The 19286-nt window shown below is 36.2% G+C and overlaps 1 protein-coding gene across 7 annotated transcripts in view; it reads right to left on the reverse strand.

Moving 5' to 3' along the window:
* The window catches only part of PDE1A (phosphodiesterase 1A), a 151925-nt gene that overhangs the window by 40779 nt on the left and 91860 nt on the right, over nt 1-19286 (reverse strand). For all 7 annotated transcript variants that reach the window (XM_054070309.1, XM_054070310.1, XM_054070308.1 and 4 more), the window contains 3 exons: nt 14550-14663; nt 1223-1405; nt 701-767 (listed from right to left, as the gene is read on the reverse strand). In XM_054070309.1, the coding sequence (XP_053926284.1) occupies nt 701-767; nt 1223-1405; nt 14550-14663 (364 nt within the window). The remainder of the gene's footprint in view (nt 1-700; nt 768-1222; nt 1406-14549; nt 14664-19286) is intronic.

The raw sequence follows: 19286 nt of genomic DNA on the forward strand, positions 1-19286 counted from the left end.
CTATGCTTCAAATCAAAGGCCTCAGTCTTTCAAAATTAACTTTCTTCATACAAATTGTCAATAGAACCTTGTGGATCTATGTGAATACCCTTTCTTTAAATAGTCTCTTATGCAATGCCACTATCACTACAGCCATATAGCGATTTGAGAACAATATAGCAGTGTTTGACTTTCAAGGGAAAAGGTAAGGTACAACATTTTCAAGAAATATCATTTTTAATTGCATTTATAGCCCTAGGAACTTTACTACTATAGAAGATAGCCTTTTACGTGAACTACAGTAATGCCTTTAATTCACAACAAATACTTTACTTGTTCCATAAGCTGCAGCTTCTTTTGTTAGCTCTATCCTTTTTGTTTCCTAAAAAGGAAACAAATGCTGCTGTCTGAGACACTGATTACCATACCACTTGGGAGCTGATAAATCCACGACTTACATTTCTATGCATATTCTACACATATCTCATCCTGTTCCTCTAATGATATCTAAATGAAATAAAAACTAATCAGTGAAACAACAGAATCATATACTATCTGTGAATTTTTAACTATTAATATCTCTGTTCTGTGTGCTCAGTCCTGTAGTACTAACTATGGCTAGAGCATATTCAGTAGAAAAATACATATTCGTTTCACCCTAAAAATCACCAAACATAAGTACAAATACATTCAAATTCCACAATAATTAAATTTCTTTCACCTTAAATGTTACTATCACTTCTGCTGGGTAAGCCAAACCAACCATGCTAGAAGTTCTTCGGTACATCCTAAAAGCAAAGCAAAATATTAAGGAATAGTGCTCGTTTAAAAAGTACAGGAACAATTTCTCTATTTTAAATTCATCTTTCACAGACTGTGAAATTACACTAAGCTATTTAAGGGTCTGATCCCAAAAATTACATAAATCTTTTTATGAACTTATGGGAAAAGTCTGTCTGCTGGTATATTACTCTCTTATGTTACTGCAGACTGCTACATTTTAGTGTAGAAGTTTCACAGCCATGAAGTTCATATCCAGAACTTTCTGAAGTCCAGAGATTTAATTACAAATTCAAAGGTTTCATCTGGATTTCTGTATGGAAAAACAGACTGACTGCAGAAATTGAAAGCTAAATTCTGGTTCAAACTTTTGTTCCAGGTTTATCCCATGTCTAAAGGCACCTTCAATGACAGAAACTCGTCAAATACAGTACTTGCTGCAATAAGAAAACAAGGTTGTCACCTTTCTACAAAAATCCCAGCCTGTACAGCATGCACAATACTTCTGAATTTGGGCTTTTCTTCAGGTCTCCTCTTCACTATTCCCATTTCCCTCGTGAATGTAGAAGCTAACCAGTCCCGCACTTCCAGCGGAACCGAATCCGACTGGATGTTGGAGAGCTCATCTTCAGTGTCCAAAAGTTTCCTACAAAAAAAATGAATACAAGGTACATGAGCAGATGACAGACTGAAGCAAAAGGAGTATAGACAGGTAAACAGCTAAAATAACTTAATTTAACAGGAACAGAGGTCATCAGTAGAACTGGCCCAGCACATCACTAAATGTCTTCTCTGGTAGCTACACCGAAGCCACTGGGAAGGTGGACACAGCAGACATCTTCCCTCTCTCCAGCTGCTCACATTCCAGAAGATAATAGATACTCAAATGAAAGATATTCAAGTAAAGGCAAGTGAAGATTTTTCTACAAAGATGTCACAGCTTTGTTGGACTGAACTGTAATCAATGAGTTCTATAATCCTGAGGAGACATCTAAAACAGTGGCTGACATGAACATTTACAGAATAAGGTGTTGCTGCTATAACTAAAAATACCAGTGTCCATCTGATCTGTCCTCAAAATGGTATAAAAAAATGTTTTGATATTTATATGCAAAGTATATTATATTATGTTATATTATATTACAATGCTACAGTGAAAGCATTTCAATGAACAACCTGTATACATACTCCTCATGTTATTCCAGTGCAACAAAACTATTAAAGGATATCAAATCCTTTTGTGTGGAGATCTATATTCCTGTTGAAGGCAGGATAACAAAGTCATAGCAGCAAAGATACTGTACAAGACCAGATCACAAATCAGCTTCCACAGTTCTTAGTTGTTCCAAAAGTTAGAAAAGTTATGTACACTTCCAGTACAACAGAAAAAGTATTTTAAATTGTCAGCAAAAATGGAGGACTTAAATTTATTTAGAAGAAACATGTATCCAAATATGCTCTTAAAATAGACTCAATACTTCAATCCTATACTTCTTTAAACCTATCAGATGTAGGAATGCAACCTTTTTCTTGCTGTTATTTGCCCATACCACTCAGTCTGCTGGGGTTTCCCATGAACCAAACCCTTCTTTAGTCAGATAACAAGTGTTCCTTCATTCATTTATGCAAGAAACACCGGAGTTAGGATGACCCAAGCATGCCACCCTTCTACAATGTTCTATTAAAAGAGGTACCACTGAATTGCGGCCATTATTTGATTACATAGATCTATTTCTCTAGTGCTGTCTTTCTGAAACTGCTCGAGTGTGCATGAATAGGAGGCAATCAGTGAGGGACTGGATTTTTTAGTGTGATTTTCTTATTAGACAATCTGCTTGTTAAGTTAAAATTTGAATTCGCTCTTCTTCTGAGTGAACAGGATTCTTGGAAAATATATTTGATAAGAATTCAGCTAACATTTGCAGATGAGTATTTGGGAGAAGACAATTATCACTTTTCCATTCTCACGTCGTCACCTCTGCTGCTGTCTTTTTTTTCCACTCAGCATAACTCTGTTGACTCTTTCTCCTATTTGTGCACCCTTTCCTCATCTTTACTCAATGTCTCTTTCACACCTTTCACTTTCTCTTGTCTCTCCTCAACATTTTCAAAACCTTGCCTAATCCAGGTCTTCTCTGCCTCATAGAGGAATTGAGAAGCATCATGGATGATGAAAGAAACCTTGAATACAGGATTGTTCGAAGGAATCCCCACGTAAATTAAATATCATCTGAGGGATTATAAGAAGATGCATCGTAGGAAGCACAACGCCAACAGTGTCATACTGGTGAAGAGTAAGGTTAGTATATTTATGCTCTTCTGCCCTGTCTGTTTCAGCAGCTCATCTGGCTGGCAGCATATTTAGCAAGACTTCTCAACCACGGTTAAAAAAACCAATCCATAAAATGCCCCCAACATCACCACTGTTAACTGAAAGAACAGCAGAAACATTCCTATTTTTTTAGACAGAATTATCAGACTAGGAAGACTCTAACGCAGAAAGAGTAGAATGTACAAGAATTATGAGATTTTCTGACAGTGGGACGCAGGCCAGAAGTCAGCAATTTATTTTGGAGGAGCAGGATTCATGTAAAGGGAAGGATTTGGGCAAATTATCTAGCAAAACTGAACCAAGGCTGAGACTGGCCATAGGTTAAAGGTTATAAACTGATTTTATTTCCTAAATTAAAAACTATGTTATAGTCCATTTAAATCCCTAGTCATCTAACACTGTTATTAAATATCCCTTGAGGGATCGGCACATTTATTTCTGAGGAATATTTGACTTTTGATGTTATTGTAGTATAATCAGGAATAAACCTCATAATCCCTAAGACATACTTTTGTAACTATTCCAACTGTTACTCGAATGAGATGAAATTATTCTGGTGATAAAATGACTGTGGGCATTAGGCTGCCTCAGAATATGCAGCAGAGATATTCCACATTACCTGTGCACCATGAAGCAGAGCTCTACATCAGTTTGCTGTAGCCTGATGCAGAGCTGAACTTGGGACAAAGTCCTGAGCTCTGCAGATACAGGCTACTGGGGTACAAATTAAGGCTAGCGAGACACACTGCAGTTTCTCTGACCTTCTTAACCGCTCATTTGTAAGACAGGAGGACTATTCAGTCTGTAAAGGATAGTAATGGGAGTTACTTTATGAAGACAGAACAGAGAAAACAATTTGACCAGAAGTGTTTGTTTAACCAGTAATTTTCTTCAGATCACTGCACATTGATGTGAGGTGACTGAATAATGTGCTATGGGAGAGAGAGAGTTTCAGTGTCTCTGGTTCTTATTTAAATAACTAGGAAAGCTACTGAAACACATTATATTGTAAACACCGTCCTTGGTAACTACAAGCTCTTACAGATCCCTGAACATATAACCTTAGTAAATTCTCAAAAAGAATTAGTTTCTTTCAGAAGCCTAACTGAAATAATATTTAAAGAGAGTAAAAAAAGGCTGGGAATTCATATCACAACTGCATATTTTTTACACTTCCTGACCTTTTTGAAGAATAAGATTCATATTGGGGAAAATTACTCATGACATAAGCATTACTAGAAATGGCCTTTGAATAAATTTACTAGTGACTGCCATTCTTCTGTAATTACAGGGGCAGGGATGGTATATAGGTCAATACATATGAATAGATGAGTAGGTAGATGGATAGGTAATTTGATGGTAATTTTGTTTAGGAAGGCAAATAAATTAGGCTCTATTTTGCTTAATACAAACTATGCTTAATTACCAGAAGTTCTTAGAATCCAATATTCAACTCATTTCATAGTTTGCAACTTCTGTCAACTTTTATTCACGTATTTCTACCTTGATTATAATATATAGTATTTCCACTATATCTCCATGGGTGTCCATCCACATCTATACATAAACAATTTTGCGGATTCTGTGAAAACATAGAATCATAAGATCATTTAGGTTGGAAAAGACCTTTATGATCATCAAATCCAACCTTCAACCTACAAATGCCAAGTCCACCACTAAACCATGCCCCCAAGCATGACATCTACATGTCTTTTAAATATTACCAGGGACAGTGATTTAACCAGTTCCCTGGGCAACATGTTCCATTGCCTAACAACCCTTTCAGTGAAGACATTTTTTCTACTATCCAAACTAAACCACTCCTTGCACATCTTGAGGCCATTTTCTCTCACGTTTTCCCTAGTTACTTGGGAGAAAAAAAAATCAACACCCACCTCGATACAACCTCCTTTTGGGTAGCTGTGGAAAGTGATAAAGTATTTTAAGACAGCAGTAAGGGCATTTACCTCAGTCTCCCTTTCTCCACACTAAACAACCCCAGTTCCATCAGCTATTCTTCATAAGACTTGTGCTCCAGACCCTTCACCAGCTTCATTGCTCTTCTCTGGATGCTCTTCAGCACCTCCATGTTCTTTTTGTAGCAAGGGGCCCAAAACAGTATTTGAGGTGCATCCTCACTAGTACCAAGTACAGGGGAACAATCACTTCCTTAGTCCTGCTGGTCACACCACTTCTGTTACAGGCCAGGATGCTGTTGGCCTTCTTGGCCACCTGAGCATACTGCTTGTTCGTATTCAACTGGCTGTTGACCAGCATTCCTAGGTCCTTTTCTGCCAGGCAGCTTTCCAGCTCCTCTTCCTACCCTCAAGCAAATCAACACTCCCGTGCAACGTGGTGTCATCAGCAAACTTGCTGAGGGTGAACTTGACCCCCTTTTTGAGATCACTGATAAAGATATTAAACAGAATTTTTGTCCTGGTTTCAGCTGGAATAGAATCAACTTTTTTCTCAGAAAGTTACATTTCTAAGTAACTGCACTTTTTGGTATCTAAATTCTTTCAAGTTCTGTGAGAAAAAAGGTGATAAGACATTCTGTTTTAGTTTTGTGGTCAGCAATGGAATGTCATTACCACTGCCCATTATTTAGCTGCTGGCCCGAGGGGCTAAGCTGGGACAATCACTCTCCTTTTATTTGCTGATTGTGAAAATACTTCTTTAAAATAACTCAGATAAAGAAAATTTATACATATAGGCATAAAAACTTAACATTATTTTATCAGTAATTTTACTAATTACAAAATGCACATATATATATAGGAACTTTTTAAATGCAACAGAAAAAATCTTCATCAGAAATATTAGAACCTGTACATATTAACCAGAAGTACAAACAGTACTTCAGCAATTACTTTACAGTAAGTTGAGATTTGCATCAAACAAGAACCAGTTTTTGACTAGCCATCACTGTATTTTTTTACAGAGATCTTGCTCTTTTTATGTCAAACCATTTTGCAGATTGTTTGCTGTCCCGTAGTCTGAGGTACGTCACTGCAGTGAATCATCGTGTAAATCACAGAGCTTCTATGTGCCTGCCCTTCCTGCTGTCACCACTTCTGTTGCTCAGAACTTAACAGCAGCAAAGCTTGACTGTTGAGCAGATGAGTTCTAATGTCACTATGATGCAATCACTGAGCATTATATCACCATTGTTTTGAATAAAATATACAATACAACACTGTTTATAATTACTGGGAAAAAAATCATAACAGTTCAAAGTGTATATTCAAAATATTTTTATTCCTAGGTATTTTTATTACTGTTACTTTAATTTATATCTACTTAGAACTGACGACTTCCAAAGCTTCCAGTAAAAGCTTCAAGCTTTTGAAGTAAAATCAGTGAAACAACAGGAAGTTACTTGTGTTTGGGTTTTGCCTAAAGAAAGTTATTATTCCCAGATAAATGGAAAGTATATTTATAATTCTTCATTCTGTAATTCTACTGTTACATAGACTTCTTGCTCCAACTTGTCACTTTATGAATCGCGGGGGAATAGCTAAATTATTATTATAAGGCACTATTCAAGATGCCTTTAAATTAAAAAATAAAAAAAAAAGAGGGGGAATGGTGAAATAGCATCTGAAGACAGGGTCAAACAAAGACAAACAGTTAAACTATTGAACCGCCTGCCAAGTATCATAGGGATTTCTACAATATTTTGCAACGTAATTTGTAATTGTAAACAGTAAAATGCAATTTGTAAATTGTGATATCATTTGCAACTTTTTGCAATATGTAAACTTTTGCACAGTTTCAAAATGCCAATGGATGAGTTAATGAGCAAAACAACAAGTGACTGTAGATGCCAAACACAAGGCTAAAACCTCTGGTTTAGAAAATATTTGGAGTGGAGTGACTGCAAGATCCATAGCCCCATCCTCCAAATCAACCACACTGAAGATCAGAGATGGTGGACATTGACTTTCTCTTTTAAAGCTACATAGCTGCTCCAGGAAGAGCCTTAAAGTAAAACTCTACTGAGATCAATCGCATTCAGCTGGGATGCATGAATTCCTGTATCCCAGCTGAATTAAATAAATGCTAATATACCAAGGTACACACTTTGATTTTTTTCTTTTCTAAAGCTAAGCAATCCCTAAAAATGCTAATAAAAAACCTAAACAAACTCTAATACAGTGTGCCACAGAAAGGACTTTTTTTTTTCAACGCAAAATCAGAATTTCAGGGTTACATGCACTTGTTTTGCTCATATTCCATTAGCCTATTAAGTGGGTGCAATACGAGGAAGAAATCTGTGTGGGAAGGAGAGGAGGAGGGTTTAGTTATTTAATTCTATTCATTCCATGAGTGGAACCCCCATTGACAGTTGTGAGAGTAAGTAAGATACAGTCCATGGCATTTCAGCTTAGCAATCAATTAAAGCTGCAGTCATAGTAACTAATAATCTCATCTTCTTGCCACAGTACCATGTTTTTTTGCCAAGAACAATTTTTCTGAATTCAAGTAATGCTAATTTCTAGCTCTCATTTTCATTTAACCAGAAATTTAAATATAGTAATGGACTAGTCAGAAGTATATTTCTTTTCCCATAGGAATAGATGGGATGTATGATGGAGGAGAAGAAAGAAAAGAAAATAAAAAATATAAAATTAGATAATAGCTATGAGGAAAAAAATCACCAGCGCTGATAAGTCATGCTGCCTAATAGAGACAGTGAAAGATTTCCAGAGGAGGTACTGAGAAAGAGGTATTAGCTATTTACCATTTAGAGATTTAATCAAGCTAATGATCAACTGCTTAAGAGTGAAGTCCTCTTCCAGGTTTAGAATGCAAAAGGCAAAGAATTTATAGTCCAAATGGCCAATTTACATTTTTATCAATTATTTGTGTTCTAGTGTCTCACTATCTTCCTGAATGGGCATGAATCAATATATTCAATGTAGTCCACTACAATTTCCACTAACATCCACCAAGATTCTCTTGACTCTCACTGAGGATAAACGCATTTCAAAAATTATTGAGGTGCATTTTTATTGCATAAAGGGCTTTCTAAAGAAATTATGGATTTACCAACACATTGTAATCTTAAAATTTAGCACATTCTTAGAATAACTGTCCTCATATTAAGAGCTACCAATTAATTACAATAAATGGCAATGATTCTGGGTGAAATAGAGTTATTACAAGAGTGAATATGTAATGGAGTAAAGACCACTGCTACTGGAAACATTCACTTGTTGATCTGCACTGCCTATTCAGAAATACAGACATACATACAGTCATGAACAATCTTAAGATTCAGGTCAGGATATTCAGGATTAAAAAATATCATTTTTCAGGAGTACAGCTGTGAGCTAATGTATTTTCCTTTTTTTAATTCATTTGCTTTAATGTGATATTCTGGAAGCTCTGTAGGGCGAGGGACTATTTCAGGGCACAACTCAAATAAATTAGCAGCAATAACTTTGAGATAGACAAATACAGTAACTTCAGAAAAGGAATGCAGGCCATTTATTAAATTTCCTGACTGAATTGAAGTGTTTTAGTCAGAATTTAAAAGATTTTCAGTGATTTAAAGTGCATTCTTTTATATAACACTGATGCTGTTGTAAGCTTCCCCATCAGAAAAAAAAACCCAAACCACTTTTGGCTTAGTACAAAAGATTTTAAAGGCTTATTTTAAGCTTTTATAAGGGTGGAATACACTGAATTAATCTCAACACAACAAGCTTTCTCTCAATAGCAGCTTTTACAGAAGTATCATTTGTAGATTCCCTTAATGCATGAACTGAATAGTTTTCTTCAAATGGTACATTTGCTGCTGGCAAAGCAGCTTCAGGCAAAGTAGATTTAATCATGGGTTGATTATGGAGGACAACAATACACACTCAGAGACAACTTGACTGAATATTCAAGATTACCCTTTAACTTTATACTTAAATAATTGCCACTTCCAATCTCTCCTCAACTATGTCAACTGAGAGGGGAATCACATAGACCATATTTTTCATCTGGCAAATAATTACTAAATAAGGTATTCCATTCCACTTGTTTTATTCTTGTATCACTAGGCAGATTATTTTGTTTAATATTGCCAGAATTTTTTCAAAAAAAGTTGATTTTTAGGAGAGTTAATGTTGACTGTTCCTCACCCTGGGATGTCCTGGAAATGGGAGAAATTAATTTAGTTGCTGAGTTGTAGCTAAGCTCCATTCATACTTACACAACAGACAGCTCAGTGAGCACCAGCATCTAGTCAAACGTTTGCTCATTTCTTCTTCCTTAGACCCCATGAGACAAAGATACATACATGCCTGTTCCTATCGCAAACACTTCTGGGCACAGGATGCTCGGTGAGATGAGTGACAAAACTCTTTCTCTTGCAAGTGACACAATCTCAGTTTAAACCATTTCCTTTTTGTCCACAATTTGAAGATATGTTTGTCCCTGCTTTAAGTCCAGAAACCACAGAAATATTTGGTGCATTACTGGAGTAGTGCACTGGAAATTCAGTGTAGTCAGAGGTGTTTATTACAATGGCAGCCACAAAGTTTGGGTTTAATGACCTCCTATCAGAATGTATACTTTTTTTAATTAAGAGGTTTTTCTCAAGGACTGTGTTTACTGTTACAATGTCACTGAAATATCTTCACTGTTTCCAGAGCTCTCTAACACCACTTAATAAGATTTCCCCTCACTTCATGAATGTAGCAATAACCTGTACCTGTTATTTTGTCTTGTTGAACCAGAAGATGCTCAAAGAAATTGCCAGCTACGCACAACAGATCTACTTCATACAATACTGAAACACTATACTTTTTAAGTTAAAAGTTCTCAAGAGGTTAAAGCCTTTTAAATGGGCATTATACAGGCTAAAACAAGTCAAAAAGCATGTATGAAATTGGAACTGCACAGATAAATATTCTTCTGAAATTAAGTATATTTTCTGAAATATTAAGGCATTTGAAAAATGTATTAAGATCATAATTGGAATAAAATATTCTGATCCTATCCAGAACAATAGTAAAAGGTTCTACACAAAAAGTTTATATTTTTTGCTTTATTTGGCTTTGGAATACATGTATATTTTTTTAATCTTGAAATTTCCATCTAGATTTTATTTGACTTATTTTCTTTTCAGTTAGCATGAATAAAAAGCTGTGTTTACAAGGAACAGAACAGCTGAATGACCGAATTATCAGGCTGTATTTATTTCCTATTTGACTCTAAATATCCTTCTTCCACTACCTTGAGCCAAGTGGCAGGTATTAATGGAGAAAATTCTGCAAGATTTGTCAGAATTATTTATAACACCTATTGAGTAAGTTTGAAGTTCTTCCTCAGAGGAGATCCGCTGACAGGCTGGAATGGGAGAGTTTCAGTGATTACTTTCAGCTGACAGCGAACCTCTGCTTCAGCTACCAAAGCACTACATTTCTTTCGAGGAAGTGTTTCTGCAGCTTATAATTATTCAGCGCAGAGAGATGCAGTAGTCTTAGAAAGGGCTTGTTAAACAACTCTATTAATTGACATGGGGCCACAGATGATTAAGCTCATAGGAAAGCAACACTTATTATGTTTGATTTCTCCGTGCTTTCCAACTTTCCATCAGCTCAGAACCTTTCATATGGGATATTGCCCCAAACCAAGTTTTCGTAATTTTGGAAGATTATCCCTACCACCTCTCCCCATTTTTAAGGAGTCTACTCTCAGAACTCCATAAATAAAACTTGTTGCATTATTTCTCTGCCTTTTCCCCAACACAACTGCAAATAGTTTGAGAAAGAACATTTATAGAAATGAGTATGTGTACATAGATTTTAAAATATACTATCTTTTTCTCAGATAGACAAAGGGAAAGTAAAAGGAGCTCAGAAAACAACTTCATACTCTGCTAAAGGTTTTGAATTTTATGGCCTATTGACAGCTGCACTACAAACAAAGTGTCCAGGTGCTGTCAGTTTACTCATTTGCATGTACTTCTATCTACACACACAACTTTATAGAATGGTACCGACTTTCTAATCAACTTACATGAAGAAACAATATACAGGAAAAAAAAATAAGTATCTCCTACCTTTAGAAATTGGAATTACTCAGGCTTATAAAGAGAAAAGTTGTTTTGCTAGACTAATTCTGAGATTAAATTTTTAAGTAGCACAAATGCTTCCCCAGAGCTGTGAAAGAGGCCAGGCTCTTCCTTGATTCTTGGCTACATTATTGAACGTGCTCTGTGAGATGCCTTGTATTTGGATCTCTTTATTGACCTCAGTTTTGATTTTGCTTTTTTCACCTTTGTGCCCATGAAGAATTGTGGAAGGTCCTTCTTCAATACGTGTGGGACCATTGGCAAGATCGTTTTATTATACTGTTGAATAGGATGCATGTCATAATGGAAAGATGAGTTAGAAGAATGCTCCTAACCAACTCTCTTTTAATTGCTATTCTTAATCTGACTGTAGAGATATTTAAGAGGGCTTTCTCTTAGCTGATATTGAGGTCTGTCCCCAAGAAAAGCAGGGAAGAAGAGAACACAGGAGAGAGGATTCAGTTGTAGGTGAGTGACTGGTTGAAGGTGAGTCTGTTCAGATACGTAAGCAATGGGTCAATAAATTCATCAGGACAAAACCCAGGGCTCAAGCACAGGCTTAAAATTGAATACATAGGTATTTTCACGTCAGTTGCAGAAACTCTAAGCTGAACCTTTGGTCCTAAGCTTGTGATACCTCGTACCTTGTAGAACCAGGCATTGTTTAATTTTCTATCTCATAAGCCAAATTTCAGGAGCTATTGTATCCTATAAAGCATAAAACTTCCTTCTGGGACTTAGTTAATAGAGGTGATCTGTACTCAGATGGTTTTCTCACTGCTTTACTTGATATATTAACTGCTAGTGCTCTATGCTATAGCCATTACTTTTATTCATACAGCAATTCATAAGAAAATCACTGAAGTAATTTGAACTTTGTGATGACTAAAAGCACATGTTCAGGCTCTGCAGGAACAGGCCATTCTGCCCTTTCTAAACTAGTATTTCTGATCTGCTAATGAGTTCTGTTAACTCAGTTTCAGACTCCCAACAGCAGTAGCTCTGTTTAGGACAAAGAACCTGCACTCTTTGGTGGGAATGAGGACAAAAGTAACCACGGAAGCTAATTCCAGGCTCCATTGTCATTTGACTCAATGATACTGTGCTTCTGTTCCTTAAGTATTAGCTTCCTAAAAGCTAGAGAAACCTTCTTTGTGTGTTTATCTTTAAATGCTTTATTGCAGATCTAGAATGATGCTCATGCTATTTAAAATGTGATTATCTTTGCAGTTTGCCATGCAAAGTTTACTATAAAAGTACAGGTGGAGACTACAGTTTCCTTCTGCCATACAATTAATATCTTAGTTTACAAATTGTTTTTAATGGGAAATGTCAAAATTTAGAACAGCAACATGCATAATATTTTCCAACTAAGAAGCAGAGGCTCAGTCTATATTCTTAGTGAAGTCAGAGATCACCCAGTTCAAAAATTGCATCACCCTCAGTCTGAATTTCATGTTTATTTTCATTTAGGCAGTTTAATAATCCTGCTGTTAAGTTCTATGACTGCAATAAGCTTATTTAAGTATTTCTTTACAGTAAAAATATGTTGCTGCCAAAGCCTATGTATTTTCAGGTGTACTGGTTTTCTTCGTGTATGAAATATCTGTTATTTGTCTTGATGCTCCCACATGGAGCCATAAAGACTGGATTCTTCATTGTAATTATGCTATTAATCTCCTCTGAGGCCTCAGTTTAGAAACTAAGTATATCTCACACTATTTTCATAGTCCTGGTGCAGCTCCTAGGAAAGATCTCTGGATTTTATACTCATTTAACCGCAGCTTTTGGGAGATGTATGGAAGGAATAATAAGGGGCTCATATCCTTGTCCCCTGTGCAGCTTTGAGACAGCTCCCATGGTTACTAGTACAAAATATATGCTTATGCTCTGGCCACCGATGGCAATACAATACCATGTAACACAGGGAAGATGTGACATTGATGACAGCGATCTTCCAAATAGTCCTGAGCACAAGAGATGTGCCAACAAAATTTACATTTAGAACAACTATTGAAAAATAAAATTTTATGCCCTTTATTGTGGTAATATGAGCCCAAAGATCTGTCTCTCTAAGGACCCGCATCAATCTAACTACAAATATGACTATAAGATGTAAAACCACAAATCAACCCTTGATTCAATGTAGAAGAAGCTTGACTAACTTAAGTCAGTCATCAAAAACTGATATAAATATATCCACAGTGTTATATTAAATGCCGTTATTTTAAAATAATTTAAATTCATTCAGTTTTCTCACAAAGCCCAGGTCCTTTGGAAGTCATACAAAATGGCCTGTCCAAGTCTACTCTGTTAAGCTTAATTTACTGTATCTGTCAGCACCTTCATGACACACAAGCACTTTTGAAGTCCCTAATGCTTTTCAAGTTGTGTATTTGACTTGGGATCACTGGCAACACTTTTGGAAGTGTCTTTAAGAACGGCACTGTGGCTGTACTGTTTGCTGGGTAGGCTTTCTATTGCCCAGGAGCTGATGCTCCAGATTCCTGACTGGCAAGGTTTCACGTGTGAATTAGGTGCATCAAAGGAAAAGAAACAGAAGAAGTTCAAGCAGTACTTTAAACACTATACTGAATATGCAGATTTGCAATAGAGGAGGGCAGACAGAGGGAGTGAGTGAACTGGGTCCATGAAATAACCAGTACAATGGCAGACTTATTAAACGTAGTGTGGAACGGCAAGATAGGCTGCACACTCCAGCAGTATGAAGAAGGTTTGGCAGTCATCTTTACAAGACCATTCTGCTTAAAAAAAAACTTAAAGAAGCCTGCACCCTGAAATAAAAACTGCAAGTTAGCTAGTTAACTTCAACATAGCACATATCTTAAAATTCCAGAAGCCAAATACTTAGAACTTCTAATTTAATATAATTGGAGTCAATCCACATTAAAGATGATTGCCAATAATACTGCCAGTAACAATAATTATAAACAAAGCACCAAACATTATAAAATAAATCACAGCTTTTCATAAATTTATGTATTTACAGGCCAGATTATAACATTCTGACTCATACCCATAAGCATTTAATTCCAAAACAACTCATTTTTTTTCACTGATACAGTCCTCAGCATGATTATCGGGATGTGGCCTGTGGGGAAAGAAAATTCATCCTTCAGAAAATTCTTATGACTTTATACTGTGGACTTTTGAAAAGTGCGGGAAACAGGAACTAGGCAAACGCTCCAGATAACCTATGAAATCTTACTTGCTTTAACCTTGTCACTAAAAGACCTAAGAGCCACATAAAATAATTCTGATCTGCAGAGTTCTCAAGGTCACATCAGTTACAATTGCATGCAAAGACCAAATTTCTAAAATGTGATTCCGAACATCCTTTCCTTCCCCCCATACCAGCAGACTTACCTGGTTTCATCAATATAAACTGCCTCCAGCACAGACGCTGCATATTCAATATTCTTTTTTAAATCCACCACATTAATGTCACCCTTCTCCAGCTGCTTTACCAAGCATCTTAGTCTGTGAAAAAGAAAATTAAAATATTAGTGCATTGGTTATTTCAAATTTTAGTGACTGCATATTCAATTTAAAAACTGGAACCAACACAATAGCCAATGTAGAGGCAAGAGACTGTCAGGGTAATTCTCGACTTCTTAAAAAATAATCTGGCTTTAGAATGCACATAACAATGGCCAACTCTATGTTTCTACAGCTTGCTAAATTTGTAATTTCTATTAAGAAAAGGCATATACATTTCAGTAAGTCAGAGCGGACTCAGTAACTAGCATCAGAGCAATTTTATATTAATTTTGACATTACAATTAAGTCTGAGTCTCTAATTTTGCTTAAATAATAAATAAAACTTTTCCCTGCTTAGCAGGTCGATATTTTTTAATATCCAGTATATACTGATTTTGCTTCATTTAAAAGTCTTTAGTTTTTATTTAGATCTCCAATAGGTTTTGCTGTAGAATTTGTATTTCCTATTAGTGTGAGCTAATGTGGAGCTCTGTTGTTTCTGTGTTTACAGAAAATTCATCATTATACCAGATAAAAGGTGGTGTCTGTAGCATTAGAAAAATCCAAATATTTCCCAAATGAGTTTTTACTTTTAGTTCTGAGAACATTCATTTACATTACAAACACGGATACACCCAAAGGGGATTTTGTAACACATCAACTCATGCCTCTGTAGCAATACGTTTACACAGAAAAACTCCTTGAATATCAGATTTTTCCTAAACTGTCTGCTGAGGAGAACGCTTCTGACACTGCTCACCTTAACCATACAGGGTAGGCACAGCACTGGAGTGAAATAAAAACTTTATCAGTAACTCTGTAGAGCTGTGACTAAATGGATGCTCAAAGAAGTATGGATGCTCTCCTGTGCTACAACTCTGAGGTGAAATAATCTACAGTTTTGTATCAAGTAAGATTTATCTGTAATTAAAGATACATCATTATTTTAACTTAACTTTCATGAAATAATCTTTTTTATGTGTATGAAATGTGAAAAAATGTATGAAACAAGCATTTAGTTAAAAAGTGGATTAAAATTGAGTAAGCACTTAGCTGACTTTATTTTCAGGGAAAAATAATATGATGTAAAAGAGCATATATAAAAATGCAGAATATGTTACATAATATTTTGCTTATATATACTATACATTATTTTCATTGAGCATATACAATAGTTGATTTGAAATAATTGAAATGCATGAACCAAAAAAAATGCAGTGATATTCAAAACAAATCTCTCACAAATTTGGAAAGCACTGTCATAAAACCATTTTCAGATTTTTTCTTTCCACTTCTTTGGCCTATGTATAATTATTTCCAAGCCTGCAAGAATAATTTTAGCAAATGAAGTTTTAAGACAGTCTCCTCAGTTCTTCAAAGTCTCAATTAAATTCAAATTAGCATAGGACATAGCACAAATAAGGCTCCTAGCAACCATATTTACTTGGTATTTTACATTTTGCATTGCATATCAGTGGAATGGAAACTCTAGTGTTAGAGAAGTGGAGTAGATGAAATACTGTGGGAATGCATCTCCCACACAGAAATAATCACATGCATGGGAGGCAGTTCCAATGCATAACTCCTTCCACTTCAGAGGTACCTATAGACTGAAGAAGCTAATTCATACACTCACCCTCCAGCACCCAGCACACGCACTGTAACTCTCCTGGGATGTCTGCTCCTCCGTAATGCACACAACACACATACAACCCCTCCTGAGCACCAGCGCCAAAATGCCCCAGTGACTCTGGTGCCATCATAGCCACTACTTGCAAACAGCCACAGGGTGATTCTACCACTTGCACTGTTTCCTCCACATTTGACTGAGCATGTCTCCAAATCAGTCTTTCCGAAGTGGAAGCATAAACGAATTTTAGAAATGCAACATTTCACAGCAGGAGCACAGGCTAATATAACAATATTAGTTCAAAATGGTTTAAAAATCCTAAGATTTCCAGTGGTTCTATGTTTTCTCGGGGCATAGACCACGTGACAAATACGCAGAATCATTTTTACACTTGCAGGAGAAAAGGACTCCCCGGGGCAGCCTTTAAGCTACAATGACTTTGCAATAGTCAATGCAATGACTTTACAATGACTTTACAATGACTTTGCCACCACATAGGTGGCAATCAACCAATGCAACTTGCCCAGTAGCTATAGTTCATATTCTGGGAGGAATACAGAGCCCAATGACCACGTGCTTTGGAAAAGCTGTTCAGGCAAAGTTAAAGTGATTCTGAAGAGGTTACAGAATCTCAAAAGCACAAAATCCATATATGGTTACCAATGGCGACCAGCAACAATGTCATCTCCTGCATCCACGCTTTGTGGAGAAGCCCTGCAGCTGACCTAGTGCAGATATATCATAGAACCATGGGATAATAATGGTTGGAAGGAACCTCCACCTCATCTGAGCTTTTGCTCAAAGAAGGCCCAATCTCAAACTTAGGTGTAACTTCAGAGTTAGATTAAATTTCTCAAGGGCTTTTCCACTCAAGTTTTGAATGCATGGAGATTTCACAAATTCTCTGGGCAACCAGTTTCAATGTTTAACCAGCCCTACAGTGGATTATTTTCCTCAATATTTAATCAGAATGTCCTTTGTGACAACTTGTGCCAAGTGGCCCTCAGTCTCTGAGGTTCCAAGAAAAAGCTGGCTCTGTTTAAGCATAATTTCCCAGTAGGAAGGGGTAAAACAGCAATAAAATCCCTCCATAGCATCGCTGATCAGACACCTGTCAGGTGATAATTTAGGTCTACTTAAAAAGTTAGAAAAATGTATTTCCAACACAGCAAAATTAAGTGGGTTATAAGAGCATATGAATGGTCTGCGTATACTCAACATATTATTCATTAAAGTGAAATAGCTAGAGTTTAAGAGTTGATATTTCAGAAATGAAACTAACATTTAAGTAAAGAATAAATATGTCAGTTTACAAGATAAACTAACAGGTGTTAAAATAGTTATAGCCCAGCATTCTCCAAGACACAGAAAATGTAAAAAGGACAAAGAAAAGTAACAAAACAGAATTACTACCCCAGCTGCATTGGGCAGGATTTTGTTTGTTTGTTTGCTTTCTTTAAATAAACATGATAAATTGAAAACAAACACGAGAAAAAACATTAGGAAACCCAGAAACCTACTTAAAACAGGAGCTAGTTTTATTACCCTGCCTGTGAACTATGCTACTAAGAAATTACATGCAGCAACAAGAAATAACAAAAGGGGCTGTTTTGTGAAACAGAAAAATCGATTGCTTTTTTGAGGTGTGAAGAAAATTATATGCAGAGTTAATCTGACACTACAGGATAGAAGGAGACTTGTAGAGAAAGAAAGAAACAATTGATTTCTCTCAGGACAACTGAAAACCACATTTTAATTCTAGCAGCCCTGGTTTGTAAGGGAGAAAGACACATCTGCAATTAATAAGGGGAGTGGGTGGAGAATCATCTTCTATCATTTGGGTGAACACCACGAACAGTGCTGAGATATTAAATACTTTTAGGGATAATCCAGATATGCTCTGTTCCTACCTATTTTAACAGTGTCGTCTGTGAGGTTACCAGGACCAGTGTTTTCCTCACCCCCCTGCGCAGCTGACACCTATGTCCAACCATGGGCAATAAGCTTTGCGGTCCGCCCAGCAACACAGGCAAACCAGAAGAAAACGAGGATTTAAGTAGGAGTTGAAGCAGTATGTTCATGATTAACAATATCAGAATCACAAGTCAATTGTTCCTTCCTTCCTCATTATAAGTTTCTGCTTATTTGATATTTTAATTTAAGTTTTGATAAATGTACTGTAACTCTCAAGGGTTGTACCAAATTAATTGAGGATAGATTTTAGGCTGTTTGAGAAGGCTTCCTACGACGCTTTCAGCAGCTACAGGGAAAAAAGGAAGATAAGGAAAGAGTGCTTAAAAAAGACTTTTTGTAACATCAACATGAGAAAATGTTTTCTTCCATGGAATCAGCAAAAGTTCCAGAAGACAAATATGTTTACTGAATAACTGAGTAATTGTTCTAAATGCAGATTTAAAAGATAACAAAAATGGTGCTAGAGTGGGATTACTGGAGAAGAGGGATTGTACATTAGAGAGACAGATGAGTTGGACAACTTCAATTTTGGATTTTAAAGACAGACACTTCCTTTTTGAAGGGAAAATTACCACTGATCACTGAGAACAAATGAGAGTTAAAGGTCTTCAAGAACCAGCAGAGGAAAATTCAGCTTCAAATTAACTTCTGAAGCTGAGAAAAAATGACCATGTGTCTGCTTTCCAAAGACTGCCTTTATCTACCACCAGAGTCTCCCCGCCATCAAGCACTGCAAAATAAACAGCTTTCTAGTGTACACATCTGAACTTAAAACTGTTTTGGAAACTTTCTACAAAAAAAAGCTGGCTTTTGCCATAGATCCTATTAAAGGGGAAGTGAAATAAACTGTCAAAAGTAAACTGTAAACTAACTCTGCTTCCTATTACGTTTTGAAATCAATGGAAATCACTGTTGAAGGATGGTCAGTGAACACATCAATAATTCTTTGAAAATAATAAACACATGCTAATGCTAATTATAGAGAAACAGTTATTCATATCAATATTCAGTAATGACAA

This window comes from Cuculus canorus, chromosome 6 (genome assembly GCF_017976375.1).
Source record: "Cuculus canorus isolate bCucCan1 chromosome 6, bCucCan1.pri, whole genome shotgun sequence".
Lineage (NCBI taxonomy): Eukaryota > Metazoa > Chordata > Aves > Cuculiformes > Cuculidae > Cuculus > Cuculus canorus.